Below are 12,049 nucleotides of genomic sequence, written 5' to 3'. Positions count from 1 at the left end.
ATGTGGTGCAGAAACTCTCCAGTACTGCCAGGCTGTCCTGTAGGCCCCTTTCTGTTGGGGAGAGCAGCAGGAGATCATCTGCATACAGCAGGAACTTCACCTCGTGGTCATGCAGGAGGAGGCCTGGTGCTGGGGAGGATTCCAGGGCTACAGCCAGTTGGTTAATAAATATGTTAAAGAGCGTTGGGCTCAAACTGCAGCCCTGCCTGACTCCTCGACCCTGCTTGAAGAACGCGCTTCTCTTCCCGTCCACTTTCACACTGCATTGGTTCCCAGTATATGAACTCTTGATGACATCATAGATTCTACCTCCTATTCCGCTCTCTAGGAGTTTTAGGAAAAGGCCTGGGTGCCACACCGAGTCAAACGCCTTCTTAAAATCCACAAAGCAAGCGTGTATTTTGCCACGTGAGCTGTGGACATGAGTCTTGATAAGGCTGTGCAGTGTGTAGATGTGGTCGGTTGTGCGGTGGTTTGGCATGAACCCAGCTTGGCTTTTGCTGAGTACGTCCTGCTGTGTGAGGAAGGAGAGGATCCTTTTATTGATGATGCTGTTAAACAGTTTCCCCAGTGTACTGCTGACACAGATTCCTCTGTAGTTTGCTGGATCATATCTGTCCCCATTCTTGTAGATGGGTGTTATGAGGCCTTCACTCCAGGCCTGAGGAAAGGAGCCCGCACTCAGGATAAGGTTGAAAAGTCTTGCGAGTGCCTCATGTATGTCCGGGGGGCTGTATTTGATCATCTCTGGCAGGATGCCATCGGTACCGCTAGCCTTCTTACATTTTATCAGCTTTGTTCTTTCTCTTATTTCCTCCATCGTGATTGGTGTATCCAGGGGGTTTTGAAAGTCCTTGATTGTCTCCTCCATGTCCTTCAGCTTTGCGGCTATTTGTTTCTGTTCCGGGGTTTGGGCATTTTCTGGGATGTCTTTGTAGAGGTCCCTGAAGTAGTGGAGCCAGATGTGGCCATTTTGGATGTGGAGAGGGCTTTTCTTGGGCTTTGTCCCAATGTGGTTCCAGGTCTCCCAGAATGAGTTGTCTTGGAGGGAGTCCTCCAGCTGTTGGAGTTTGTGGGAGATGTGGCTCTGTTTTTTCCGCCTGAGGGTGTCTTTGTATTGTCTCTGTAGGTGGCCATGGGCTTCCCTTAGGTCCTGGTTGTTGGGGTCTCTGTGCTTTTGGTCTCTCTCTCTCTCTCTCTCTCTCTCTCTCTCTCTCTCTCTCTCTCTCCTTAATTTTAAGCTTAAAACCGCCTTAGCGCTATAGCAATTCCGTTCGGTCGCATCAGAACCGGAATCACCAAATTCCGTCCGAAATCGCGGAATCCAGCGCCCATCCCTAAAAGAGATGCACATTCTTCTAAGTTGATGCAAATTTATGCAAATCAGAATTGATATTTCGCAAAGCACGACTAGTGTGAAAAGACAGAAAGTACAATAAGAATACAAAATACAATACATATACAATAAGAATACAACAAGAATACAGCAGTTAACCATATACAATGACACAGACAAATGTTTATGCAAATATATGCAGTTTGAAAAGCTTTTTCAAGCTGCATATATTTGCATAAAAATTTGCATAATTTCAGAAGTATTTGCATCTCATTGATCATCTGTCACTGACCATTTTTACGGCTGAACAGGCAGGGTCAGTGAGATGCAAATAATCTAAACCCGATGCAAGGCTATGCAAATTCTATGTGCAAATTTATGCAGTTTGAAAAAAGACCAATTCAATCCTGCCTCGGAAGGATGCTATTGGTCTGTTTTTAAAGTAAGCCTAAGATGAAGGGGGGAGAGAGAAATATATCTGCCTCGTGCTTCCACCAGCCTCATCCAGGCTTATGGCTCCCTCGCCGTCCTCTTCCACCTCCTGGATCTTCTGCAACTGGCCCCAAAAAGTCCTCCAGCCGGCACAGGCGCAATTCAGCCGTGGGCATGCTGCCCCACCGCTTTATCGTCACTGGGAGTGTTCTGCACATGCGCTAACTGGCCCCAACGTTTTGCGACCAGTTGCAGACGATCCAGGTAGCAGAGGAGGTAGCGATGAGCCTGGAGGGGCTGGAGGAAGCCCCAGGTATGTATAATCCCCCCATCTCAGGTGCACTTTAAGCGGCATAAGATTCACATACAAAATTTGTGAAAGGGCCCATTCACTCTAGAGCATTTTGCCGCGATTTCGGCAAAACGCTCAAACAGAAATCGCAGCAAAACGCTCTTATGTGAACCCTATGGACCCGTTCTTACTTAAGCAATGTGCGCTAAACGCCACAAATCGCCCAAAATCGCGAAACGCAAACGCATCGCCTGCACCATTTTTAGACGATTTCCAGGCGATCGCGTTTCAGTGCTACAGAAGCGCTAAACACAATTGAGGAAAAATCGCTGCAGTGTTCAGTGATTTTTCCGTGTGAAATTGCAGAAAAATCACTCCTGCAAGGCGTTTTGCCAACTCAAGTGTGAATGAGCCCTACGGCCAGAAACCCACTAGGAGTGATTTCTAAGGACTAGTGATTTGAAAAAGCTCTTGCTAATGTAATGCTATGGGGGATTTTTATAAAATCACATTGCTCAAGTGGAATCACACCCATAGCCTTACATTAGCAAGAGTTTTCAAATTGCAAAGCGCTCAGAAAATTGCTCCTAGTGGGTTTCTGGCCTAATGCTACATACACACTTGAGATAAAAGTCTTTGGAAAAGGCAAGATCACAGACCAATTTTACCCCATTCCATGTAGTATGAGAGCCATACTCTAGTCTACACAGTCTATTCTATTGAGCTAAACTCCCCGTCAGATAAAAACATTTGCAAGATTATGTACACAAAGATGCTGCACACATGCAACAGATCAGTGCCTGCAAAATGCATCCACAGTCTATGATATCTGCAGATCCTCATACACACCTTGTTTAACAGACATTCATCTGCAGATCAGACAATCATCTGCAGATCTGAAGATCCATCCTGGTGGATCTGATCTGCAGATGAATGTCTGTTAAAGAGGAACTCCAGTGAAAATAATGTAGTAAAAAAAAAGTGCTTCATTTTTTACCATAATTATGTATAAATGATTTAGTCAGTGTTTGCTCATTGTAAAATCTTTCCTCTCCCCGATTTACATTCTGACATTTATTACATGGTGACATTTTTATTGTGGGCAGGTTATGTAGCTGCTCCTAGCTGTTTTGGCTGTTAGAGACAGCTGTAAACAGCCATTTCCTGTCTGTGAACCTTGTTACATTGTGGCAGTTTGCCCAGAGTACCGCGGTCCCAGAGCTTCTTGTGGGAGGGGTTTCAGCACAAAATCAGTCATACAGCACCCCCTGATGATCTGTTTGTGAAAAGCAATATATTTCTCATGTAAAAGGGGGTATCAGCTACTGATTGGTATAAAGTTCAATTCTTGGTTGTAGTTTCTCTTTAAACAAGGTGTGTATGAGGATCTGCAGATATCATAGACTATGAATGCATTTTGCAGGAACAGATCTTTTGCAGATACTGATCTGTTGCATGTGTACAGCATCTGTGTGTGCAGCATCTTGCAAAGATTTGTATCTGATGGGGAGTTCAGCTCCATAGAATAGACTGTGTAGAGAGTATAGTTCTCATACTACATGGAAGGGGGTAACATTGGTCTGATCTTTCATTTTCCAAAGACTTTTATCTGATGAGTGTATGCACCTTTAGGGCCCTTTTCCACTAGCAATCGCTAGCGTTCACGCTGAACGCTAGCGATTGCTGAATCGCAAAAGGTAAAAAATTCGCGGCGATTTCCCGACGTTTGCGATCGCGATTTTGCTATGCTATGCACTGCATAGCAAAATCGCGGCAAGAATCGCTCCGCCGTGCGATCGCGATCAGGTAAAAAACGAATCGCGGTAGTGGAAATGACCTACCGCGATTCCTATGTTAAAAGCAAACTGTACCGATTTGAAAAATCACTAGCGGTTTGCGGTTTTGCGATTCAACCGCAAACGCCGTAGTGGAAAAGGGCCCTCAATCTGTGTGGTCTCAAGTTATGATTTGCATCTCATTGGCCAGCCCTAGTTGCTGAAGAGTGATGGTCAACGACTGGCAAATACTTCTGAGTTAATGCAAAGTTTATGGTAAGGCCTCTTTTCCATGGACTGTTGATAGGCAGTGAAATGCCTCTCAAACTCTCATAACTGCTTGTTGCTGCCTGGTAACTGCTCACTGCTGCCTGGTAACTGCTTGCCGAGTGCACAAGTTCAACAGTCCATGGAAAAGAGGCCTGAGTGTATGCAGCTTAAAACCATTGAAATGCAGTTGCTGAGGAATAGGATTGGTCCATTTTCAAGCTGCATGGGGGTAGGAGCACACTAGGCAGAATCGCATATGCATATTCCACTATGTGTTATGGGAAACGCCTATGCGAATCTGCCTAGTGTGTGCCTACCCTCAATGTGCTTAGGCCTCTTTTCTATGGACAGTTGATAGGCAGTGAAATGCCTCTCAAAGGGAGCATTCACACTTGAGCGTTTTGCCGGCGATTTCGGCAAAATGCTCAAACGCTAGCGCTTTTCAAAGCGCTAGTGTAATAAAAGTCTATGGGCCGTTCTTACTTGGGCGATTTGTGCTAATCACCGCAAATCACCCCAAAACGCAGGCTGTAATCGCCGGCGTTTTGCAAACGCAAGTGTGAATGGGCCCAAACTCTCACAGCTGCTTGCTGCTGCCTGGTCACTGCTCGCTGAGCACACAGTTCTACTGTCCACGGAAAAGAGGCCTTATAATTACCATATGACTTGCATTGTCTCTGAGTGATTTGCATCTCACTGACCTTCCCTGGTATTGAATAATAAATATTAGCCACACCTCTTGGGTGTCGCATGCTCTGCATTGAATAATGAATGTTAGCCACACCCCCACAGGCGTGGCATGCTCTGCATTGAATATTGATGTTAGCCACACACCCTCAGGCGTGGCATGCTCTGCATTGAATAATGAATGTTAGCCACACCCCCTCAGGCGGGGCATGTGTTTGTTCCCTTTCCCATCACAAGGAGTTGGGATGTTTGAGCTGAGCACACTTCCAGTTCACCTCTCAGCTGCAGCAGTGTGCACTACAATCCCCAGCAGACCCATTACTCTCCTACAGCCAGTCTGTGCTGAGCTGACTTTCAGGATAGCTGAAAGGTGAGAGATGGAGCTACACTGATTAGTTTTTGGCATTATGCGGGTTTAAGGTGCATACACACATCCAATTGTGATTGGCCAATTGTATCACCTCCATGTCGTTAACTCTTCTACTACATAGGCTATCATTCATAAAGCATTTCCGCATGCGGAAATCCTAAAAGCAGCTGACTTTACCGACCACTCGGCAAAGTCAGCATTCATAAAGGCTCTTTCCGCATGAAAAAATGACACTACCGAGCAGAGTGATAAATCACCGCCTTGTGCGGTGATTATCGGAACAAATGTAGCAAAATGTTAATTCATAAAGAATACCGCCAGCGGTGCAACGTCGGAAAGTCCCGCTCCCTCTGATGTGGCGATACCAATGTAAGTGAATGGAGACACACAGACCTCCCAGGCAGCTGCAGCAGAGCGGAACACGGAGAAATGTATCAACTCAGCTGCTTCCATGTCTCTGCAAGCCTACCGCCAGCCTAGTTCGGGGAATCTCCGCACATGGATACTTCTTTATGAATGCCCACCCAGAAGTCTAAAACACCGCCAGCAGTGTTTTTCCGCATTGATTCCCCTTACCAACAGCCTCTTTATGAATGATACCCATAGAAGTGGTAAAATTGGCCAATCAAAATTGGATATGTGTACAAAACTTTAGATATAAATTAGTACCTTAAAAGGTTTCAGATAAAGAGCTATATAAGCGCTATCTGTATGCCCTTTATCACAACACAAGTCACTTTTCTGTACAACCGATCGTATTTATTGAATAGATGTAAAATTGGATCTTGGAATTGTACGGTGTGTGTGTGGCCACCTTTAGGCTAGGGGGCCACTACAGGGCTTTCAGTAGGGATTTAGCATTCTAAGATAAAAGCTCTTCACCAATGAAAGGCTATGGGAGTGATCCCACAGCAGCGTTACAATACCAGGTCAATTGCAGAAATGCTGCAGCATTTTTTTTTAACGATTTATCCGGAGCGATTGCATTCAAGCCAATGAGGGGGCAAATCACGACCGCTCTGGAATCGCAGCAGAAAAAGCAGTGATTCAGAAATCGTTTATCACCTAGCTTAAAGGGAACCTAAACTGAGAGGGATATGGATTTTTCCTTTTTAAACAATACCAGTTGCCTGGCAGTCCTGCTGATCTCTTTGGCTGCAGTAGTGGCTGAATCACACACCAGAAACAAGCATGCAGCTAATCCAGTCTGACTCCAGTCAGAGCACCTGATCTGCATGCTTGTTCTGGGGCTGTGGCTAAAACTATTAGAGACACAGGATCAGCAGGAGAGTCAGGCAACTGGTATTATTTTAAAGGGAAAATCCATATCCTTCTCAGTTTAGGTTCCCTTTAAAGCCTTGTACACATTTTCAACTGGCCAATCACTGACCAATTTTACCACCACCATGTAGTATGAGGGTAAACAGGTATTGAATACTATGAGCAGATTGTGTAGTTAAACCCGCATACTACATGGTGGTGGTAAAAATGGTCAGTGATTCACCAATCATTAACCACATACCAGGCCTTAGGGTGTTTACATGCATCCAATTTTGATTGGCCAATTGGTAGCAGTGTGTGGGTGGGTAGTTAGGTAGGAAGAATGTTTAGGTAGGTAGGTGGGTAGCAGTGAGTGGTAGGTAGGCAAGTTCTCCACCCTTGCCCCTCCCTCCTCGGCACAGACCTGCGGAGGGGGGAAAGACATCAGATCAGCATGAGACTTGGCTGACAGAGCGGCTCGAGTCAGTGCATATGCAGGAAGTGACGAGTGACATCACTTCTGCATATGAAGTAGTCTGGGATACTTTGTGCTGCCCTGTTTGCCGAGTCCCTCACTGTCTGCAGGTCTGTGCCCACTCACCGTGCCAATCTGCAGGTCTGTGTGTGTGGGGGAGGTGAAGGGAGGCGAACACAGGGGGGCAGCCCAGCCCACATAAGCTGGGGGAGCCAAGCACAGCAGGCGGGGCGGCTGCACAGGGCTCCGGGTGTCACCCTCCACCATGATGACACCCGGGGGGCGGGGTTTGGGGGGGCACTCTTGCCGCATCACGCAGCTTCCAGATCTATTTAGCCTCAAAGTTCAATTTCTGCTTATGTAATTTTCAGTTGCAGTCAAACCGAATTTGTCAATCTCTTTGCTTGCTGGTTGTGGGTAGAGATGGTTAATGAGGTGATGCGAATTCCGGCTTGCATGCTTACCTTTCTTCAGGTTGATATCTTATTTTCGCTTTACAGCACACAGAAATTTAGATACTTACTTCCGTAGAAGGAATCCTCCGGATCCTCCAGTAGCTTCCACCAACTCACTGTTCCAGTGCTGGGACCCCCTGAAGCTCGCAGACACATTCCTCTAAGTGAACAAGTGCGGGCACATGGCAGGATGCCTCAGAGTCTGCACAATAGCAGTGAGGTGCCACTCGGGCATAGCGAGTGAATTTAGCTCCTTGCTACTACACACGTGCAAGCTTCGGGCTCGGGGGAGGGAGGGGATGTGGGGGGGGGGGGGGGTTGTCCCATCGCTGGAACAATGGGTGGGGGAAGCTTCCTTCTGCTGAGGTTACTACCCAAATTGGGCACTCTTTTCCCCTTTAGTCCTGCTTTAAAAGAGGGACCCCTCCCCAAAGTAGGACATTTATGAGCTAGTCAGTTGAGATGTTAAACTAGCCATACCCGGGTCAATTATGTTCCAATATGCCAAGCCAATCAATCCTTGTCTGATTGGAATTGGATCAGACAGTGACTGATTCCTACCATGCATAGTAAACTTAATTTTGCTAGATAGCAAAAATCTATCGAGAATCATTCGTACTGCAAGTGTACTAATCAATGAAGAGCAACATTATAGGTCGGAAAAAGTGCGCGTGCGGCAAACGTACTAAATGGGTGCCGCCATAGGCGCCAATACAAAATATTGGAATTTGGGCACTATCTATCTATCTATCTATCTATCTATCTATCTATATACCGATGATACAGCAAATCCCAATATTTTGTATTGCCACCTATGGCGGCGCCTATTTACTCCACTCGCAGCATGCGCTGAGAAGGATGTGCTGCTAGGAGAGGGATGGGAGCTCCATTGGGGTGCCGGGTGGGCACCAGGCAGGGGGACGGGGTGGCAAAGGTTGCACTGAGCTGCTGGGCACAGGAGGGCTGCACATACCTTCTGCGAGGAGGTTTGCCTCCTCCCGCTGCTGCAGCTGAGATCCCATCTGCCCAGCACCTGACCCACTGCCTCCGGCTGCTGCAGATGACACACCGCCACCCAGAACCTCCTCCACTGCCTCCTGCTGCTGATCCCAGTGGACGCAGGTGCCAGGGCGGCGGTGTGGGTGCACCAGCTAGACGTCGGGTGGGAGGGTTCTGTGTGAGAGTAAAGGTAGGTTTGCCCATAGTAAAATATTGGTATTTAAAGAGAACCTGTATGAAACAAAACATCCCCTGGGGGGTACTTACCTTGGGAGGGGGAAGCCTCAGGGTCCCAATGAGGCTTCCCCCATCCCTGTAGCTGCAGGCAGTTCAGTGCTGGCTCCCCCAAAGCGTCACGCAATCCTCCCCTGACAAGCGCTGATTTATTTACTTTGCCGAGATCTGGCGCAGTAGCGGCTCTTCCTTCGGGTAAGGCAGAAATAGCTGAACCCGATCATACCCGCTCTACTGCGCAGGCACAAAAGGACTCGTGCCTGTGCAGTAGAGCGGACCGATTGGGTTCAGCTGTTACTGCCTTAACCCGAAGGGAGATCCGCTAGTACGCCTGCCCTGGATCCCGGGAGGTAAATATTTACATCGCCGCACTTCGGGGGGCTGCAGCTGGACAACGAAGGGACAGAGAAGAATGGGGGGAGTCTCGTTGTGATCCAGAGGCTTCCCCCTCACGAGGTAAGTACCCCCAGGGTACTTTTTCTTAATTTACAGATTTTCTTTAATACCGATGTTTTACTATCAGCATTACTGGGGGCCCTTTTTTCCGCAAGCCATTTTTGCATATACCCCATCATGGATACCCCACCACTGCTCCTGTCCTACCCCATCAAACAGAGATTTTCCAGCATGTCTTGTGAGACTGTGGCTTGATAACCTGCACTAAATTGAATAAAGGTCAGTCGACTGTCAGATTAGACCAGAAAAATCAATGCATTCATGGCCAGTTTTATCTCAGTAGTGTTTGTACAGATTGAGCAATACACTGACTCTGCCCCACCCTCATTGTGAGTTACAGTCTGCTGCTTCCTGACTGTCAGAGTTACTTTCATTTCTCTCTCCCGCTCTCAGCCATGGCCTCTGCTGATGTGAGGAAGGAGCTGCTGGACTGTTCCATCTGCCTGAACATTTATACAGATCCTGTAACGCTGAGATGTGGCCACAACTTCTGCCGGGGCTGTATTGATTGTGTGCTGGACTCACAGGAGGGCGCTGGACGTTACTCCTGCCCAGAATGCAGAGCAGAGTCTGTGGAGCGCCCTGTCCTGGTCAGGAACATAACTCTGTGTAACATTGTGGAGAGTTTCCTGCCTGCTCAGCCACATCAGGAGGAGAGTGGAGTCTTCTGTACTCATTGTGTGGATTCTCCTGTTCCTGCTGCTAAGACTTGTCTGCACTGTGAGGTTTCCCTGTGTGATAAACACCTGAGAGTCCACAGCAAGTCACCAGAGCACATCATCACTGACCCCACCACTTCCCTGGGGAGCAGGAAATGCTCTGTGCATAAGAAGATCCTGGAGTATTACTGCACTGAGGACAATGCCTGTATCTGTGTGTCCTGCAGGCTGGATGGAGAACATCAGGGACACCAGGTGGAAAAGCTGGAGGAGGCCTCTGAAAAGAAGAGAAAGAAGCTGAGAAATGATCTGCTGGACCTGACCACAGAGAGAGAGGAGGCTGAGAAAAGAGTCCAGGAGCTGCAGGAACACATGAGAAGCACGCGTGGAAAATCAACTGACGTTAAAGCGAGAGTGACTGCCCTGATCAGAGACCTCAGGAGACAGCTGGAAGACCTGGAGAAGAAAGTCCTGGCTGAGGTCTCCAGGCAGGAAGAGCAGATGTCACTTTCTATTTCTCATTCTATCCAACAACTTGAAATAAACAAAGAGAAGCTGTCTGGGAAGATGGGTGACATTGAGAAGTTGTGTAAAATGTCTGACCCACTGACTGTCCTACAGGAGCCAGACACAGGTGACTTGTGTGACACTGAGGAGGGGGGTAATGGGGACACAGAGGGACATGATAAACGTCTCCAGGGTGCAGGGGATCTGGATGTGGCTCTGATCTCACAGACATTACATACATTGTCTGGCATAATAACTGAGGTAAATGGAGGGATTTATAGAAAATACATAATGACAGACATGTTACTGGATATAAACACAGCTAATGATTATTTAAATATATCAGATGACAGGAAAACGGCAACTTATGTAGGAGTAAAGCAGAACCGCCCAGTAAGACCAGAGAGATTTCAGAAACGTTTAAATGTAATCAGCAGTCAGAGTTTCTCCTCAGGTCGGCATTGCTGGGAAGCTGAGTGCAATGGAACAGGGGGGTGGAAAATTGGAATGTGTTATCCCAGTATAGAGAGGAAAGGTGATTTGTCACAAATTGGTAATAACAACAAGTCCTGGTGTCTGCGGAGAGAAAAAAAACAATATGCCGTACTCCATGACAGTGAAGTGATCCAGGTTCCTCACAGTGTCTCCATTAACAGGGTCAGGGTGTGTCTGGATTATGAGGCGGGGCAGCTGTCCTTTTATGAGCTGTGTGACCCAATCAGACACTTACACACCTTCACTGCCACCTTCACTGAGCCCCTCCATGCTGCGCTATGTGTGTATAATGCAGAGGGTAACTGGGTGAAGATTCTGCCCTATAAATAGTTATGAAATGTAACAATATAACTTACTGGCTAGAGTAATATATTCTCTTTTCTGAGTACATAGTCTTTAGTGGCCAGTGGACAAAATTGATATATAAATGTAAGATAGACAATATTTTTGGATTGGGTTGTACTGACTTACTTTACCAGTGATTGAAAACTTTATTATAGGAGGAATGTGAAGCTAGAGGCACATGCAGGCTGAGATCACAAATGCCAGTGAGTATTGCAGCTATTCCTGCTACCAGCCATCTTGTGTCACATCTGGAACAAGCATACAGCCAGTGGAGTCACAGTTACATCATTCTTGTTCTGTCAGTGACTCGGCAGGCATTAGAAGCAGAGAGTCAGGCAACTGGTATTATTTTAAAAGGAAAAATCCATATCCTTCTCAGTTTAGGTTCCCTTTAACCACTTGCCCTCCCCCGGGACGAGTAACTACGTCCCTGCGTTTCCCCATAACTTCTTGCAGGGACATAGCTCCCGCTTGCCTCCCACGCGTTCCCATGCTCGTTTTCATTAAAAAAAAATTACAATTAAAAAAATACATAAATAGTAACCTTAGGGACTGAACTTTTTTTTTTTTAAATATGTATGTCAAAAGGGTATGTTACTGTTACTTATACATAATGGGCTTGTAATTAGTGATGGATGCAAAACTGAAAAAAATGCACCTTTACTTCCCAAAAAAATATTGGCGCCATACATTGTATACATTGTACTAGGGAAAAAATTTAAATGTTGCAATAACCAGGACAATTGGGTAAATAAAATGTGTGGGTTTTAAATACGGTAGCATGTATTACCGTATTTTTCGGACTATAAGACGCACTTTTTGTCCCCCAAAAGTGGGGAGAAAAAGTGGGTGCGTCTTATAGTCCGAATGTGCCAGCTTACCGATCTGGTGCTTGTTTCTTTTGCTGTGTAAATTAATGTAATGACGTCTGTGGTGGGGAGAAAGCAGCAGCAGCCCGATCCAAAGTCCTTCTGAGCGGCATAGCAGCAGCCGCTGTGTAAC

The 12,049-nt window shown here is 46.7% G+C and overlaps 1 protein-coding gene across 1 annotated transcript; it reads left to right on the top strand.

The window, feature by feature from the left end:
- The first annotated feature begins 9,430 nt into the window (after positions 1 to 9,430).
- LOC137561740 (E3 ubiquitin/ISG15 ligase TRIM25-like) lies at positions 9,431 to 11,601 on the top strand. The gene has a single exon (XM_068273085.1). The coding sequence runs from the start codon at positions 9,437 to 9,439 to the stop codon at positions 11,030 to 11,032; it is 1,596 nt and encodes a 531-aa protein (XP_068129186.1). The 5' UTR covers positions 9,431 to 9,436; the 3' UTR covers positions 11,033 to 11,601.
- The last annotated feature ends 448 nt before the right edge of the window (positions 11,602 to 12,049 follow it).

This window comes from Hyperolius riggenbachi, chromosome 3, assembly GCF_040937935.1.
Source record: "Hyperolius riggenbachi isolate aHypRig1 chromosome 3, aHypRig1.pri, whole genome shotgun sequence".
Taxonomy (NCBI): Eukaryota; Metazoa; Chordata; class Amphibia; order Anura; family Hyperoliidae; genus Hyperolius; species Hyperolius riggenbachi.
Note: the sequence above shows the minus strand (reverse complement) of the source record. Positions and strands in the feature narration are given on the sequence as shown.

What these genes read in the sequence shown, in the direction of transcription:
- LOC137561740 (XM_068273085.1), top strand. Translation starts at nt 9,437, where the DNA reads ATGGCCTCTGCTGATGTGAGGAAGGAGCTGCTGGACTGTTCCATCTGC.